Below are 19,326 nucleotides of genomic sequence, written 5' to 3'. Positions count from 1 at the left end.
CGTTTGAAACGGGAGACAAAGGGTTCGCTGTCAGGGTGAGGGAGGACCTCCGAGCCGTCCCCCCGCTCGGGAGGAGACACTATTATTGGCAGCTGCCTCTCCATCAGTCCCTGTGGAACAGAATGGGGAAGCAGGGGGCGACATTAACGGCCGCAGTGTGCGACGGCAGGTTAAATATAGATTATGACATGCTGATGTAAGATTTTCACTATAGCTCTGTGTGTGTGTGTGTGTGTGTGTGTGTGTGTGTGAGCGTGTGTGTGTGCACTGTCTATCTCACGATGCTGAAAGGCCCGGGTCAAGACAGAAGTTTGATTTAAAGCATGGATAAAAGCAGACTTGGATAAAAGCAGGTCACACATACAAAATAACAACAACTGGCGGTGTGTCGTGTGCTGTCAAGCATTTGAAAGTGCCTTCAGAGCCCCGGCGCCTAGTCCAGCCCGAGAGACACTGAAGAGTGTGCCTCCTCTGTAACAGGACTGGCTTCGCGCCCCTCTGCATTACGCTGTTTACATTCAGTTTCCTATATATTCTGTCCAACTCATTTTAATATGTAACTGTATTAAGAATCAGAATCCTATAAAGAGAAATGCATCTTCAAATGCAGGAAATTGTTTTCCATCCCAGCAGTTGTCTCAAGCATTTCAATGTTTCCTATTCTTTTCCCTAACTGGAAGAGACCAGAGCATGCAGAGGACAAGTACCACAGGAAGCCAGGAAGGCAGACACGACCTGACCCATCGCTCAGATAACGCGAGCTCTACTGCCCCCTGATGGCAGACGTGGAAAACTGCAGATAACAGCGCATCAGGGAAGCGGGAAATGCTTTAGTGTCCAGAGCGCCGAGGGGCTGGATTATAGGCAACCTTCCATAGGCCCACATGAGGTCTGAACGCAATGTGTAGGGCCCACATTCAACCTTCCAGAAGTTTCCACTGGCACAACGTTCGCGGCCTCGTGGTTAAAGGTGCAAAAAGAAAACCACGCGCACCTGGCCACAAGGACTCTATACCTAAACACTTGGCATCCGATACAGGCACTTTAGCATTATGAAACACTGATCCATGTTGATGAGGGGAGATGATTGAATACTGACATCACAGGACATGCAGGGTTTTTAAATGTGTTTTTATTTACTCATTTTGTACAAAAAAAAGAGGTATGGTATTACACAGCCAGCAGAGAATGGGCTACATCTTTACCATAAAAACAAACACACACAAAAAAACCAAACTAATGACAACAGGAGTCGACGGGACATCATTAGTGTTTAGCCAGTTCAACTGTGTGCAGATGCCAGATGAGCAGTACCGGTTTCAAATATCAATAAAATTAAGATGCGCACATCCAAATAGAAACAAGGTGCATACGACAGGTAACGGAGCCCCTCTGAACGTGAGCAACACCCCCGTGCGGTGTGAAACCTCGCCCTCAGGTCCGAGGCCTTCCAGAGCAGCTACTACTCGGTTCTCTTAGGTAAAAAAGGCTATAAAAGCTCTTTTGTAATGCCATTTGGTTTTTGTATCCACATGTCACACAAGTGCAATTGTCAAATTGTAATTCTGAGCACCATGCACATTCAGGATTTACTTAAAACTTTAAAACACATTTCTGTTATTTCTCTGGACATAGCATAAAAAAACATTTGTTAATCCTTATTCATAGGCAATTGATGATTAGTTCTTTTTATAGTATATATATATTAACTGTTAATTACACCAATTGTAACTGAATCAGAAAATGCACCTAAAATCTAACGGGCCCGGTAAAGCCACCTTTCACATGTTGCACATTAACGAAGGACGCTCGATCCCAGCATGCATCACTCCCAGGACGGCATGTACGTCAAGCGCAAGGACTTGTTCCTGATGAGATCATGACAGTAACACAGGTAACAGCCTGGTTAGCAGCAAAGGATGACATGACTGGAGATGGTGCAGTGTGACTATCTGCCCGTCTTGGGCAGTGTATTTTAATACTGATGAGAAAAGGGAAACCCTGGTCTGTGACCCCACTAATGGTCTGAACTTGTCATCCAGAAGCACAGACTGAGCGTGACGTCATGGGGAGGGAGTCTAAGAGAGTACACCCCGCCTGTGAAAGACAGAGGAGAGGCTCCCTCCCAAATGTCTTACAACCTCAAGGCTCTCTTCTAACGGTGCTCTCTGGCGCGCTCTACCGCCGCAAACACTGAACATCGAGCTCCCTGCACAGCACAAGGACAATATAAGGACGTGTAAACATACAGACCGAGATAAAAATAAGTTTTCACAGATCAAAAACAAGAATGTGAAGGCCAGTATGCGGGATGATGAAGAACAGCAAAACCTAAAACAGAATATTTAACAAACGTGGACATAACATGTTGAAACAGACCCCAAAACCCAACAGTCCAATATCAAACTAAAGCAGATTTCTGTAACTGCATCCCCTTGCGTAATTTATGAGCCAAGTTAAGAACACTGAACATCTGATATGCACACACACATATTTATATATTATATACACACATAGGAGGCATGTCCTTCACTAGAAGTGTAGTACACTGATTTGTAGAACAGCCACAAATTGAACTGCTGAGCAAAACTCTGTCTTGCCTATTCAGTAAATACTACGTTTTATAGTACAAGTTCCAAATAGTCCATAACTAAACAGATCATAAAACCAGACAAAGTTCTGCGTGAACCCGATAAGGTCACAAAGTGCATATATACCATCTTAAGCCACAGCTGGGGCAGGCGTGGAACACATCTTTGCTGCCTATGCACCCACAGGGAAGAGTTAGCAAGTGGGACGGGAATCGACTCCTCCCCCTACTCGGCTTCCTTTGTACTCCTGCTCCGTTCTTGCCTAAAACCCTGTCGCTCTTTGAATCAGGCGGGGGGGGGGGGGGGGTCCAGCCGCAGGGCAATGCCACGGTGACGGACCAGGTCACCCGAGGACAAGGGTCACCACCCGAGGGGCTGTACTAGAAGGCTATTAGGCAAACAAAATCATTAGGAAAAGGTTTAGAAATCAAAACATGTTGCATGGCAAAAAAACAAAAACATCACATAAGAACAAACAACCAACAAGCAAAAAGAAACACTTCAGTTTGAAGTACATGAAGGACCACAAATCAGATCATTTGACCATGAATGAAACCCCAGCCAACAGGCTCTTGTGCATTGAGGGCCACCTGTCATGAATCAGTGTGGAAGCTTGACTTGTAGAGGGGAAGGTTTGAAATAACAGCTCACAAAAAAATAAAAAATAAAAAATACGTCTGAGGCACGTTTTCACTTGGTTCAGCATCAGGACGCTGATGTATCGAGACATTCGGATAAATTCTGTGCTTTTGTGCCACTGACACCTGAAAACCTGGACTGGAATCCCTCACTCCAGAATCCCTCACTGTTCGCCACCGATCACATCGAGCACTGATGTTTACTTTGTTGTTAGAGATGGGACAACATTTGAGCTTCTTATGGAAATGACAGGTGAGAAACATTAAACCCAGCTGCTACACCCACAAAAAAATCTCTCACTGTGAATTCATTTAGCCGTATCTCATCTCTTATGTCTTCGTATTTCTTCAAGCATTCCCCGCGACAGCCCTGTGCAAAGGGGCCGCTTCACATTTAAAGATTCGGATGAGAAACAAGACAGCCCCACTTCTCACTTTCGTTCCCTCTCACAATCCTGTCGAGTGCTATCTGTAAACACCCGTACCATCCAACAGGATTCACCTCTCACTTATTTCAGCTGTGTCTACTGCTCAGTGCCGACAGCACCATCCAGAGGCCCCGGAGCAAAATGGTGCTTCTTTCCCGCTTCTCTCTGCTTCCTTTGGTCTCGTTAACGGGACGGTCTCTCTCTGTCGGGCTCCATTTTGTCCCCCCCAACTGTCTCCCTCCTGACCTTGTCTTCTCCGCCCCTCCCCCCGTCCCACTCGCCAGGTGAGCGGGCTAGCCGTCGAGCAGGTAGACCACCAGCTCGTACGTGCACATCATGATGGCGGTGTTGGGGATCTGCCGCACCAGGTGGGTGGTGAGGCCGCGGTACAGCGCTCCGGAGCCCTCCTCCCGGAAGACCGTGCACAGCGTCTGGAAGAAGGAGCGGTACCTGCTGCCCTCCTCTCGCAGACGGGTCCGGATCACCTCTGCAAAGCCGAGGGGGTGGGGATATCAGCCTGAGGTCAGCCAGAGGTCGGGATGGAGGCGGAACGAGGACCTACCGTGGGGATACGCGATGGTGGTGGCGCAGGTTTTGGACGTGGCGGCAGCCAGCATCATGCCAGCGAAGTCGGACGCGTCTCTGGCCACCTCGTCCTCGTCGTCCACGCCACCGCCGGACCTGGCCTCCAGGAGCCGCCGCTTGATGCTCTCGTAGATGACAAAGTGGATGACCGTCTCTGAGATGCCGGCGTACGAGGCAGACATGCCCCTGTAGAAGCCGCGCAGGCCGTCCGCCCGGTACACCCGCCGGATGCACTCCAGCGCGCTCATGCGCTGCTCGCCGCGGTTCCTGCGAGACCGGACAGGACGCACGTCTTGAAGGACCTTAGCACGACCTCCCACCGGCCCTAAGAGGGTATTCTTACGCCAAAACACTGCTGATTAACAGATTCAAGTTTGTTTAAAAGTAGTGGAGTTTTTTAAAGCATTTAAAAAAAAACTTTTGCCAAACGACCTCCTGGCTTCTCAACCCCTCCCAGCAGCAGAGGGAGACCACCCCATCAGAGGCCGACGTCATGCTGAGTGTTAAAAAGTTGAGCCTCTGTAACACGACGCTCTCTGGGTACAAGGTGAAGCACTCGGCCTACTCTCCAAACATACCAGCGGCACAGTCACGCCTAAATACAGTCCTGTCAGTCAAGCCGCAAACACGGTAGTCCTGATCTATGGGACACTATGCCTTTATCCATGTTCGCCAATCAGAAACGCTTTTATTCACCGGTAGTTGTCAACTACCGGAATTTGCTTTGGTGTGATGGCACCTGCTTGGCAGTGTGTCAGCACTGACAGGATGCCTTGACAATACTGACAACTATGGAATAAGTACACGGGGCATGACTCAGGATATCAGGGTATCTGGGTAGTGCGAAGGCTAGATGGCTCTCTTACAGTAAAGAGGGCCCTCTCACCTGGCGTCCAGCTGCAGGCGGGTCTTTATCAGCCAGATGGGATTGGTCGCGGTGATCGCCGTGAACCCTGGGAAAAGGCAGTGACAGGGTCAAACCAGGAAGTGACATCGTCGAGCCAGTCACTCAGGCCTAAGCACTGAGTAGGCAACACACCTCAAAAGAAATAAAATGTAAAAATCAACAAACAAACAAAACAACAACAACAATAAACAACCACAAACGCTCTCCTAGGGGAACGTCTCGCGCCAGTGAAACGATGCGGACGTGTGCAAGATGTGCTTGCGGCTTTATCATCTGGGAGCGCAGGACGAAGTCTTAACGGCCGCGTTTAACGACGGCCCGTTCTGCGCGGGACCCTACGGCGGCAGCGGGCGGGCCGTGTCGGAGTGACCTTCCCTCCCCGGCACCGCTTATGCTGCCTCAGGGTCGGGAGCGCGCATATTTGTTCTGATAAGGAAATGCGCCCCCTTGTGGTTAAAAGCCACAAGCACACCTCCAAAGCAGCTGCTCGGCCATTAATCTAAAGCAAGGGACAAAAAACAAACACTTCAGTCTAAGGGACGGCGTTTGCTCGGTTATCGTTCTGTTGTTACCTAAAACAGCTCAGTCTTAGAGAATGTTAACGTAGCGTGGCGTAAGTTAAGTAAAAGTTATTCCATTTGAATTAGGCGGCCGTGCAGTTATCTATTATGGGTTAAAGGAACGCGTCCTTGTGCGGGAGCTGGTCACATAGTTGTGACGCCGTTAATGTGTTAAGGGCACTGCAGGCAGGTTTTAAACGCACACCATGTGACCTCGGCAACGGCACTGCTGCGAAGGATTTGCTATGTGTCTGCAAAGTGTTACACCATGGAGTCACACCATGGAGTCACACCATGGAGTCACACCGTGGAGTTACACCATGTGACTGCATGCGCAGGAAAGCAAACAAACAAAATAAGCAGAATTTTACTGCGTAATTTTATGTAGAACAATATTAATAATAATGTAGCATAATATATAAATCTAGTATAAAATATAGCAAAAAAAAAATTTTTGCTCTAAACCATCAGTGGGTTGTTATTATTGGTGGCGGATTGAAACATCAAGTCTGAGCTCTGAGCAAAAAATTTTGGTAAAGGTGTACGCTAGAAGCCCCCCGAGTACGGGCGCGGCGGGCAGACCAGGAAGGGCGGAGACCGCGGCGGCTACAGGTGAACGTTTGAATACTGAGCAGCTTCCATAGCGCCTACACCGAACAATAAAATACTCTTTAGATCTAGCAAACCGAAAGGAGGTCTACTGACCTAGAATAGGGAGGGGGAGAGACCTAGATCAACCGGGTGAAGGAGGATGATAGACTGGCGTGCGCGCGCGAGAGAGAGAGAGAGAGAGAGAGAGAGAGAGAGAGAGAGAGAGAGAGAGAGAGAGAGAGAGAGAGAGATTGTGTCTCTGGCGAGTACTCACAGGGGAGGGGCAAAGCTCCTCCTCACAGCTGCAGGACGCAAGCCTGCAGATATGGGGGGACGGAAGAGGCTGGCTCACAGACCCTCTCGCAGGGTGCAAGCTACAGTACACAGGCCTAAAATAGACACAGGCTTGTCTGTACCACAGTCAGCAGCAGTCCACGCGCACCTCTGTGCCGTGGCAGACACATGAGGGGGTGGAGCAAAACAACCCCCCCCCCTCCCCGCCCCGCCCCCCAACTACACAACAACTTGTGTTTTGAGTTTTTTTGCTCCCTTTAACCTACTTTCCAACTCATAAAGGACAGACACGGGGTGGGGGTGGGGGTGGTCAAGAGACAGAAAAGACGAGAGTAACGAGAATCTTAAAGAGGGGTGGAAAGATCGGGGAAGACAGGGGAAAAGGGGACAGATTTATCTATTTTTGTCTCTTGAGTTTTAAAGGACATCATTAAACCAGTGCTGTAAAAGGTGTCTGGAATGCGAGAGAAAAGTGCTGCCGATTCTTTAGAACAGCAAATATAACCATCATCTTTATTATTACAATGGGTCATAAAAACATGTTAAAACTGGGCACAAAGTCCACATAAACGACAATAGAATCGCATGAAGCTGTGCGAGTTACAGGGTGCAAATGCTAACCTTGTCAAGCCTGCCCCAGCATTCTGACTGGCCATGGCAACACGCACATAAGTGTCATTTATTATGAATGCGCTGGAAGTGAAGGAATGAGACATGTTTGTGTAGGCGGGACCCTTGGCCTCGGTGGGCGGGACCCACCCACTGCACAGAGGGACGCAGCTGTCACTCAAGCTCTTCCCATGCCGGCACTTTGTGGTTTCTGGCTTTGCGCTGTTAAACATGCCTTAAGAATTCAGCAGTCATCACTGTAACAGCAAAAGCGTGAAAGACGCATTTATTTAGTGTTAATTCATTTCATTAATTTGTTAATTCCAGTCTGAAGGTCCTCCTTGCGGTTACAAAAACACGCCGATGTAAGAGGCCTCCAGCCTGTTCCCCTTCAGCCACACAAGAGCAGAACTTAGCGCAGTTTACAGCGCACGGCCAGAAAATCTGAAGAACACTAGCCAAGAAAAAACTGAAGCTACTTTCAATAGACTTTTCTCGGCACACCCCCTTCGGGGCAGTGAGCAACATTGCCAGCATCGGGGCCAGTTTGGCTTTCTCTAGTCTGTAAGCCTAGCTGGAGCTGTGGGCCAGTAGACACTGTACTTGAAACATTTGGCTGGGGTTGGTTTTTCTATGGTTAACCAACATCCTCACGCGTGCGAGTCAAGCAGTGGTCCTGGAACTACTGAGGAATAAGAGCCCCTGCAATGCACAGCAACACTTTTGTGCTTTTCTCTACATAAATGTAGTTTAGTGTACCTCCCCCATTTGTTTATTTGTTTTTTTGTTATTGGTTTTTTTTGGTGGTGGTGGTGGTGGTGGTGGGGGGGGGGTTGTTTCTCATAATCTCATAATGACCAAAGGGTCAAGAGATATATTTTTGACTCACGGCTAATCGTACAGGAAGAGTGTCCCAAATATATTGAAGCCTTTTTGTTTTCGTGGTGCGTCGTGTTCAGCGTTCCATCAAAACTATGCAAAACTGGGCACAAGTGACGACTCCCGATCCTGAACACTGATGTGCCGTCTGCCAGGAGACCGCGGGGTGACGTAGCATTCAAATACACACTGCAGACACACAAGACAGCATTGCACTGGTCCCAGATCAGGCCTTTGACACAGTTTACATTTACGGCCGACGCTTTTATCCAATGCGGCTGAACACAACTTTAGCGACTGTGGGTTAAGGGGCAATTGAGGGTTAAGGGCCTTGCTCAGGGGCCCAACAGAGGCAACCTGGGTGTGGTGGGATATGAACTGGCAACCTTCTGACTACTAGTTGAGCACCTTAACCACTTGAGCTCCCACAAGAACGAAGGCAAAGCAACTGAAGGTCTTTGAGAGACACAGTATGGTCTTATACTTTAAGGTCCCGTCTCAGGGCCTGTTTAACATTGCCTGGCCTAGCTGTGAGGGACATAGCTGGTTAGCCGCCACAACGTAGCACATTCAACGCAGACAAGGCTGAGCAGCCCATGTTCTGGGTCTAGATAATGGCAAGGTTAGCATTTGCAGTCGCTCGCTAGTACTAAAAAGGTGCGTAATTTTATTTAGTTAATTTTCCCACCCCATTTACCTTACCATGGACTACAGGCTGGCTATGAGCCAACTCTCAAAGTGATGCAAATCGCAAGGAAGTGCTTCTTTTCTTTTCTTTTTTTCAAAAAAAAAAACAACAACAAAACAAACAAACAATAAGCTAACAAGCTAGCTAAAGAGGCTATATCAATATAATAACCATTATTATAAGCTAACAAGCTAGCTAAAGAGGCTATATCAATATAATAACCATTATTATAAGCTAACAAGCTAGCTAAAGAGGCTATATCAATATAATAACCATTATTATCATTAGGAGAGTCGTGGTCATACCAGTGAGGTGAGATGCGACTACCTGAGGCGTCCCGATGCCGCCCGCGTCACCCGCGAGGCTCACCGCCCACCGCGCACGGCGCCCTACACGTTAGCGTGGCGCGGCGCCCCGTTAGCGGCCGCTACCACACCCAGCACAGAGCGCGTGTGAAGCCAGACTGTTTAGTAGCACACTGGTATGTAATGATTTATGTCCTCCAGCCCTCAGAAGGTAGAAGAAGAAAACAAAACAGAAAAAAAAACAAAACAAAAGGGAAAAGAAAGTGGGAGAGGAAAGCACAACCCAAAGCTTTGAGGACCTGCTCCGTCTCCGCGTACGCCTTTATAGTTTTACCCGCAATAATATAGTTTACCCACACAGGATACGTTGGCCTGTAGCAGTGCATTGCATCTAAGCAGCCTGATGAATACTGATAAAGTTATTGGGTACAATGCTTCACTTCTTCATGCTATGGCAGACAATACTGGCATCCTGTTTTGATTCTGTGGATCTGTGAGTTAAGAACTCAACACCTGTGCATAATCAATTGTGCTTCACGTGCGCTTGGACACTCGGTGTCGGCACGAAGCTTCGCTGGCTTTGCAGCGCTTTCTGATCCTGAAAGTCTTCGATTGTGCTTTCGGGCTAGGTTGTGTTTTCGGTCCTGAACGTACCCAAAATACGAGCTCTATGCAATAGCCTAACCATTCCCCCGGTTCACTGAAACACCAAATAGAGGGTTAATTCATCTCTACACCGCTATTATCTAGTCTATGCCATTACTGTGCTTAACTAGATGTTATGCCCTGTGCTTAACAAGTACCATTTTCAAACTCTGCTTATAAAACTTGTCCTGAGATATAAATGTAATACTGTGTCTATTAGGAGGTGAGAACCATTTTAGTTCAAAGTGAGACACACAAACCAACCAATCAGTGCAAACATTTAGTATCTAAAATGAAAATGGCTCTAGATATCCATGTAAAACAGACGGGGGGCGGAGTTGAGGGCTCTTACCGGCCAAGCCAGCGGACACCATGTGCACCTGCGTAGAGTCCGGCTCCAGCACACCGTTGAGTTTCTCTTTGGCCGTAGAGTAGGCCGCAAAGTAGATGGCTCTGTGGACGAAGCAGCAACGGTGAGATGAAAGCGCACCCATCGAGAACCCCCCCCCGGCGGCGTCTGTGCCGTGCTAGGACACACTGGGAGATTCTGCCGGGATGTGGAGCACACGTGGCAGAGGAGAGCGAGAGCGACTTATTTACCTCTCAACTGAGTGGCAAAGGTTCTGGAGAGTTACCGAGGTGTCGACTGGCCACAGTAAAGAAAGGTTCGCCCTAGTCTGAAGGCTATTTTCATTTCTGTAAACAGGCCTGAAACCCGGACTTTCCCATGCAACGTACGCCGTATCATCCAAAATACGCGCTGAGCGCTGGTGATAGTTCTGTTCAAACCACCGCAACTACGATCGCATGCAGGAAATCCACGTGCGGCAGGCATGAGCACAAAAATCGGCAGCTGTGGTGTCTCTCGCCCGACTCGCCAAAACAGGAGCGTTTGGGGACAGCTCAGGAAACGGCGGTTCAAAGAGGCCTTTAACGGCCTTCCTCTGGGATGCCGGCACAGAAGACCTCAGGTTCTGCCCCGCAGGTGGACGACTCACAGATGGCCTCCGACGTGGAGGGAAGCCAGGGCTGTCGCTGAGGCCACGGGGCGTCGAAAGGGCATGAGTGTGAGTGTTTCTTTGCGAGGAATATCCATCATGACTCCAATCTGGCAACCAGCCGCACGGGGAACGAAAAGGCCAAACCCCTGGACCCTTCCCATGAGGTACACAGCACAGAGGGATCTGCACATGTGGGTTAGTGGGGGTAATGGAGGTTATTTTGTGAGAGAGGCCACAGACCATCCCCAAAGCCACTTCATGATCATCGCTCATTTGCAGTGGCTCACAACTGGTCCCTGAGGAGGAGGAAGGAAAAGCAAAACAAAGAGATAAGCAAGAAAAGGATTTGGTGCCCCCAGTGGACAGCCTCATCAAGCTGGCTTGTGGAATTAGGAATACCTACTGCAGGCTAGCACACGGATGGTTCTTTTTATCCTTGACAAATAAACAACACATATCGCCTTGGCATTTTCACCATTATTTCTATTTGTGCCCTTTTTAGCTGGGGGTAGGAGGGCATATCAATGTTTGGACTCCTGTTTGGACAAGTTGTGCAACTGACTGCCATTGCCTGATGTGGCCATGGAGAAGTCTGTGCAGAATGCACCCGCCGTGAGGCTGCGCCCTTGCGGAACCGGGCCCTCCATGCCGTACTGGACTGCTTCATCCACGCTTCACCACAGTACTGGCACGCTCCCACGGTGCACTTGCACAATTGTCGGGCAAGACTACGGGGCAAGAAGGCGTCTGAACCCAGGAGTGAGCCTGGTGGAATGCGTGTGCCTCCGTGGTAATGGGCAATCTATCCTAGAGCGGACCCCTGGCAAAACAACAGGATTTTTGCTTCGGTGTTTAAAAGAGAGGCCACATATTTAATAGCAGAAACGCTTATATAACTGGTCTGGTATGGAGGGCAAGACGGTTAGGGGGTGTACCTAAACACATGACCTGAACCGGCTGTCACTTCTAACTGAGCCCTGTGGTGCTTGTCCCCTGGCCAGGGCTCTTCCACTTCCCTGACTTTTCGCTCGCACAGCCGGACAATTTGACCGCAGCCGTCGCACCCCTGTCGACCCGACACCCCCCCAGGTTGCCCCAGGCGACATTAAGCAAGTAGATGGGGGCGATGAAGTTGTTCGGCTTCCGAAGCATTCCCTGCGCTCGTCTCTGTGCATCAGCTTTCAGACTGAGACAGCATAGACGGGAACGTGGCTGTCTCGTGGCCTCGGCTCGTGAGAGCAGCCCTTACGTAACAGCGCCACGGTCCCAAGGCTGTCGCTGCAGCCGGGAATCCCGGCGGGACTACAGGGAAGTCACGTGTACAAATAAATGGGCTGACACAGTCACACACATACAGCACCATGTGACGCAGTGAGACCAAATTCTAACAAAGACACGGGCCTTTCCTGTGGCCACTCGGGCTTAAAAACGCAGGGCTCTGGCCTGACTGGAGATGAGCTCAAATTCCACATGCTTATTCCTGTTTCTACTTAAACAAGGTCATACCAGGCCTGAGGAAGGAAACAGCTGGCCTTGTTTTCAGAACATGACCCGATATGACGCTCTAATCTTAACTATCACATAATTTGCCAGTGTGAGTAAAAATAAAGATAACGAAGCCCTATAGCATAATGGGGTTAGATGAACCTGTGAAATACGCTCATACCACAATAAGGACTATTAAAATACAGACTGAAGGACCTTGTGCTGTGCAATAACAGAGAAAGAGAGAGAGAGAAGGATGAAGAAGAGCATGTTTTCTCAGAGCTAATGAGGTAGAAACAAATAGGCAGTCCACACAGAGCAGCTCCAGACAAACACAACAGAGCTCGGACTTCTAATACCGTCACATGAGCACACCTTACCGCTCAATGATCATTGGTTCTCTGATAAAATTTGTTTAAAAAAAAAAAAAAAGGCAGTCAAAGAACCTGTACAGTTAAGTGTGTGTTGGCCGTTTCTTTGGGGAAGTGAGACTTGATCAGCAGGCAGTTATGTAATGGCTTTTGGAGAAACTGTCACTTTTTTAAAAGGTTTAGCTTCTATCTAAAGTAACAGAGAAAAATGACCTAACAGAGCAAAGAACGGTTCTAGGAACTCTCGAGTCAACAGCAAAAACAATGCGACACGCTCTAACCCTTAGTGCACAATCTCTCAGAGCGTGGTGGAGTTTGTTAACACCCTTAACAGGCCCAACACACTGAGGTTGCAGCTGCTGCCGTTTTTACGATCATGTAAAAATTTATTAGGATTCTGGTTAAACAGCCCATAGAATTTTACTTTGTGCTGCTGTGAAAATTTGTTGTGCAAATATGCTGTGTCATAAGCAATTTTGAGCGTGCAGAGTTTCCAGTATCAGCCTGAATTTATGATACTTCCAAAGAACAGTCCTAGCCAATCTGACAGAAGAACGTGAGAAGCTTCCCAGCAAGTGTTGTAGCAGTGAAAAGAAGCTGGAATTTTGTTTTAGAGTAGAAACAGACGGAAATGACATCACAGCATGGTAAGCGAACGTGATTTGCTGGAGCATGTCTCATACCTGGAAGGGGCCACGCCGACTAGATTGGGTCCCAGCCCTCGAAAGAGTGAACGAGGACCTTCTCTCTCTAGTATCAACCTAAACACACACACACACACACACACACACACACACAAACAAAAAGAGTGTATGTCTTATGTATATACAAAATATAATAAAGGCTTTATGAATTATTTGAATACTTCATGAACATGTCGCTTCCACAAAGTTAACATGTTATATGGTCATCAAAACACCGTATTTCAGTGAATGTGATATACTGTCTCCTCCTCCCAGTAATAACGAACTAGACATCTTGGCTTTGCATTGTTATTTTCCTTGGTCTCCATCGCATGCTCTCGGGAGTTAAGGCGAAAGCACTACCTTCTGAGTGAGGGCATTATGGACACTAAAGGTAGGACCGAACGATACGTCATTTGGTAACCTTCATCGCGATACTGACCTTTTGCGATAATTTTTTTGCATCACAAAAGAACACAACAGGCACATAAGTCCTTTTACTAAATCACAACTACTCTCATTATGTGCTGTTAGCATCTCTGCCAGCCTCAAACATTCCAGATGTGTGCTCCGTAGGTGCTGAATTGGAGAGCTCACAATCCGTACCATCGATCACCTGCAGAATCTGGGTTGGGACGTCGCATCTGGGACAGCTGAGAGAGGGTCGTTGTCTGGCCTGGATGGACAACGATCCCGACTGTAGCCAGCGAACAAAAGCTGGGTTATGTTCTCAGCTAAACACGACCGTAGCCAGCCAGTAGCGAGGCTTATTAATGGAAAAAACTGACGTGACACATTGTTGCCATGGCATCGAGCATTCGCTTCCCTGCCTGTAGTACGGTATCCCTGCGAAACATGAGGTCTACTGTGAATATAGGATGTATATAAGAACGCCCTATAACGTAAACCTGCAGAACCATACATAATCTCTGGCATAAGCACTACTGGACATACAGAAACATTCCTTCGTAATCATTGAGTCTGTTTTGAAGAACGCAGCCAGAAGACGAGCTTTAAAAGCACTCTAGCTGAAGAGGTAATACGGAGACTTGGAAAAGGTACTGGTGCACCTGGCCAAATGTCTCAAGACCGTGGCTGAAAGGTGCTAAATAGTGAAGCACTGGCTCTAGTGTGAAGGACATGTTTTCTGAAAAATGCCTGAGAGTGAGACTGACTGACGCACGCACGCGCTTTCCGCAAAGCTTTATCTGCATCCGAGTTCTCCATTGACCTAATTTTCTGTGTGTTCTTGTACCTCTCAGATGTGTTACAGCAGGTTTGGATTTTGGGCCCCAGGGGCCAGTTTAACCCCTGAAAAGGTCACACAGCTCTGCAAGGGCACAGCGTCTTCACCCAGCATGGTGTCGGCCTGCCAGAGCACTCCATCTAAGCGACGTAGCGCATTTCAAAATAAAAGCACAGAAATGCTCAAAACTCATGCTGGCACGTAAGGCGAGGCTGTTAAATATTAGCAGGCACTTTAAAGGTAGCCGTTGGCCTCTTAACCCTGGCTCTGTGCGGTATCAGGGCTGGTGTCCTTTTATGTGGTGTAAGGTAGGGCACAGCCATGTGCTACCCTGGTTTGGAGGTGAAATTAATCTGCATGTGAAATTTGAGCTTTCTGTATGTGCTGCAATGTTGCATGCCTCTTTATAAAGGAAGAACAATGCAGCTTCTAAGAGCAGACACAGTGTACAGTCCCTGCAGGAAAAGACCTTTATTTACTTACACATATAATGTATATACTTTTACACACACACACACACACAAATTCTGAAAGCTTTGGGTCTGGACCCCAGCTGCAGCGTTAGCTGGGCAAAGGGCTTTGGGCGATGGAACACACTGTCCAGATCTTAAGGTCGCTTGTGTGCCATCTCATTGAACAGCACACCATGGTCACGCACAACTGACTGATGAGACAGCCGGGTTAAACATGAGCTACTAGCGCGCTCACAAACACTCCTTACGGTTTTCTTTTTAATCACCCTGAAATAAGATACTTGTAGAGGTGCAGATAGAGGGAATTCAGCTATATTTTTATCAGGGTAGGAAAACATTTTTGGTGTGACTCTGGAGGCCTGCCATCATTACCGCAGGGTGCCTGAAAAGCGTGGCTCACCCATCCATGCTGCAGTTTGATTTGCTGGCTGGAACATAGTGGCACTGAGGTGTGGCACAGCATGAGAGTAACACAGTCCTCAGCTGATGAAATATCCACCGTGTCAGAACACTAAACACTGACACACACACCGTGTCCAGAACCGTGTGCAGGACCAGGACAAGGACCTGGTGCTGGGTGGCACTACTCACTTGAGACAATGCAAGGGCCCTGGGGGTGCCACGCGAGCAACGCCGGCCCCACTGACGGCGCTGAGCTGCACTTCAGAGATGTAGAGAGTCACCGAGGAAGACTGCAGCCTGGTCTTCACCACCTCCAGCGGACACGTCAGAATAGCGCCGACAGTTCCACCGCAGCTAGCCAGGGAGACAGAGAGGAAGGGAAAGAAACAGAGCGGGATCAAGGGAGGAAGGGTGGGAGAGAACGAGAGAGCAAGGGAGAGGGAGGGGCCAAGCAAGAAAGGGAAAGAAATGTCAAAATATGTTCACAAGTTTCATAAAGTGTACTAAGGTTCTCTAAGGGGAGATTAACTTATCCCATCCCGAAAGCATTTATCCTTGACATAAGTAGGCCAAACTCTAGCTGTGCCTTGGCATGTGCAGCCTACATGTGTGCGTGCGTGCGCCTATCTGTGTGTGTGGAAGCGGGTCAAAGGTGAGCGGTGGTAAGCCCACGTCCTGGACGCCTGGGCATTCCGGGGGCCTTCCACGCTTCCAAATGATCTTTTACCTCACGTGTGACAGGAAACACGCGTGGACAACGTCTCCATCTCACGGCAGTTGTCTCACCTCGTCTTTTAACTCTCCTTAACGTGTGGTCCATAGCGTGATGTGGGCCTCCTCAGTTGGCTGCTAAGTGCTGGTTAGGGATGGAGCTCGTTCACACAGCATGGAAAATGCCAGACTACCACTAGTTTAAGCTGTGTACTGTGATCAGCCTATTTATACCCTGCCTTCCAACAGGCTGAGCCACATGAGGGCATCGGCTGCGAACTTTGGCCCACATTCGGAGGAGGGGGTGGGGCCTCGCACTTGCTGTGGCCCACTGACTTGTTGGCTACTGGCTGTGCGTGGGAACATGATCGCATACACACACAAACACGGGCGCAGGAGCAAAACAAAGCTGCCTTTAGCAACAACCCCCTCAAGCGAACATGCACACACACGCACGCACGTGCATGCACACGCACGCACGCACACGCCCGCACGCAAACACACGCACGCACAAACTATAACCAAAAAAAAAAGGGTAACTTCCACCAATTCCACAAACTTTTTTTTTTTGAATCACTGCTTTTACCGAGTTTTGTTTTCGGCAGAAATATAGGAAGTTCCTCTCAATGGTAAATTGGGAAGGAAAGTGGGAAAGTTCCAGAATCCGTGGGCAGACGCACACAAGGGAAGTCTCGCACCTGTGGATCACCTCTGACATGGCGTTGTCAGCGAGCAGGTCTGCCAGAAAACCACTCCTGGCTGCCATCCTGGTCATTAGCTTTTAATTGGTTGTACTTACAGAGATTGCTTGCTCAAGACTGAAAAATTAAAGAAGCGTCACCTCGGTAAAGTACATGCCTCTACCGAAACCATAAGCCAAAATATCCATAAACCAGGGTGACCGTAAGGCCGATTTGGGTAGTAAGTGGTAAAAGCCCTTTCATACGTGTACATCTTTCTCACCTTTCATCAGTGATTGGTGTAGGATGCAAGTAGTCTCAGAGACTATACTGAAGCCTTGAATCAGAAGGCTTTTCAGGTCACTTTTTGCTTCCTCTTGTATCAGTTTGGGAACAGGCCAGTCCACATATAGGAACGGACCGTGGCGCACCTCTCTGAACCTTCCCTCATCAGGATGACACCAGAATCCCGCAATGACTAACAAAACACAAACCGTGCTGAAATAGTCCAACAGACGACTTGACTGATAGAAATACTGATACGTACTAATACTGAATGAAAGAAAACTGCGAGACAACTCAAGACAGAGCACTGCTCAGCAACGTGATCAATCCGAGCAGAAGAGTCTCCTGGACCAACTGTGTGGCCCTTTGCTAAAAGACACACAAACACATCAGAAATCACGGACACGCATACATCTGTCCACCGAGTTACACTCTAGATCCGTGACCTTGACATTCAGGACAGAATGCAATATCGGAACGAGGAAGTGCCCTCTGAAACTGTGGCTACTTTCTCATAATTTTTGAAACGCAAACACATTTCACTCCCTCTCCAACACCACCTCTCACGGGTATACATTAAGGCCTTGGTCCATACCCCAAGGGAAATTCAACAAAGCCCAAACCACTTAGACCTGTCACTTCTTCCACGTTTCTCCTTCACTTTGAGTTGCCGTCATCTTTGTTTAGATATCCCATCACAAATGCCTTGCCATCTTTTCACCACGGCACCAGAAAGTGATTTTGAAGGCATCGACTCGTGCAACCTGGGCGTCCGAGTTTAGGTGATAGAATATAAATCTAGTCAACACTACTGGAAGCCTGATAAGGGGGTAACTTGAGTGGGGGAATGAGAGCTGATTCGGAAGTGTGAATAAAAGCTACAACGCCTAGACACTTAATTTGCATGTAGATATGCCACAGCGACAAATACACTCTCATCCATAAAAGATCTGGAATACTCCGATGTTATAGACTATCTAGACATCTAACAAGTGTGATTTACTTTAAAGGAGGACATGACTATCGAGTGTTACACTGAACAGCAATAACAGTAACAGTAATTACCTTCAGTAATAATAACAGGTAATAACAGTCGCATAGCTCACGTTACTGGCTAGCTTTGTTTGGGGATCTTTGGTTTGTTATTTATTTTCCTGTTACAACACCAGACACGAAACAGAAAAACACGTTGTGAGCTTGAAACGCTGGCTGCTATAACAGCAGAGCTAGCGGCTAAGCAGTGGCCAGGCCGGGGTCGGTCATCAGAAAGACTAAGAAAGCCAGCATCATGTAGAAACGGGCTAGATGGACAAGGAAATGAAATGCTGAACATAAAAAAACTGAACAAGGACTTTAAAAAGCTGAACAGTAAAAAAGCTGAACAAGAACATTAAAAAGGTGAGCATTAAAACTGATGTGGGAATGACAGAACTGCTAGCCTAGCCTAACGCTGTAGCCAGCTACAGGACGGAGCGAAAGACCACTGCGATCGATTATGGGAACCATTATTATTAAACTCACTGTTCATTTTTTCATTCTATTATTGTTATTTTTATTTTATAATTAAAAAAAAATTTAAACAATGATGGGCTACTCACCCTCCAGCAAAGAGATGAACCAGGGTGTCCGTCTGACTCATCCTTTAGCATTCTCCGCGCCTTCCCTCAGACTGCGACTCTCGGCAGGGCGGGCGGCGGATGGCAGACGGCTCGACGACGACACTCTTACGCCTTTAAAACGACCCAGCGAACTCGCGTTCACTTCGACATGTCCAACCAACCAGCCAGCCAGCACGTTGAGTCAAAAGCAAGACCGTTACTGAGCGGGTACTACCTCCCTACCTCCGTTACCTGCGAAATGAGGCGGACGGTGAAGTCGGTATTTACGGTCGAAACGGAGGGCGCAGAACAGACGCTCCTATTGGTCAACTCGCGGAGTGACGTGGATCTGTGTCCGCCCCATCATGCCCCTTTCACGTGATCCTGCGATTGATAAATTGGGGGAAACGTGTCGTTAAAGATGCGCTGTAAATAATACGGTTTAATTTCTGATATGTAACATTACTGAATTGAAAACGAAATAAAAGATTATGGTTAATGCGACGGCTATAATGCACGCCGTTAGTCTTGGCGTAGTCGAAGGATTGTGCATTTTGTGTTGATATGAAAGGCAATGATTAGATTCAGTACTGGAGCTCTTAAAGGTTAAAAAAAGTGCGATTAGTTTACCGCAGTAAAGAGAGTGATGTGTTTTGGGGTTTTGCAGTTAC

The 19,326-nt window shown here is 48.0% G+C and overlaps 1 protein-coding gene across 2 annotated transcripts; it reads right to left on the bottom strand.

Annotated features, from left to right (window-relative positions):
- Positions 1-1,112: 1,112 nt before the first annotated feature.
- On the bottom strand, positions 1,113-18,957 carry slc25a36a (solute carrier family 25 member 36a). 2 transcript variants are annotated; one of them, XM_081703300.1, is made up of 7 exons: positions 18,656-18,957; positions 15,571-15,735; positions 13,261-13,338; positions 10,073-10,173; positions 5,129-5,195; positions 4,220-4,509; positions 1,113-2,979 (listed from the first exon to the last, which is right to left on the bottom strand). In XM_081703300.1, the coding sequence occupies exons 1-7, from the start codon at positions 18,694-18,696 to the stop codon at positions 2,972-2,974; spliced, it is 750 nt and encodes a 249-aa protein (XP_081559426.1). In that variant the 5' UTR covers positions 18,697-18,957; the 3' UTR covers positions 1,113-2,971. The 2 variants fall into 2 exon arrangements, with proteins under 2 accessions (XP_081559426.1, XP_035392004.1); XM_035536111.2 differs by having other exon boundaries at positions 1,113-4,144; positions 18,656-18,955.
- Between the last annotated feature and the right edge of the window lie 369 nt (positions 18,958-19,326).

The sequence above is a fragment of the Electrophorus electricus genome, chromosome 20, assembly GCF_041902795.1.
Source record: "Electrophorus electricus isolate QZ-2024a chromosome 20, ASM4190279v1, whole genome shotgun sequence".
NCBI classification, from domain to species: domain Eukaryota; kingdom Metazoa; phylum Chordata; class Actinopteri; order Gymnotiformes; family Gymnotidae; genus Electrophorus; species Electrophorus electricus.
The sequence above is the reverse complement of the archived record's forward strand: the minus strand, read 5'-3'. Positions and strand labels throughout refer to the sequence as shown.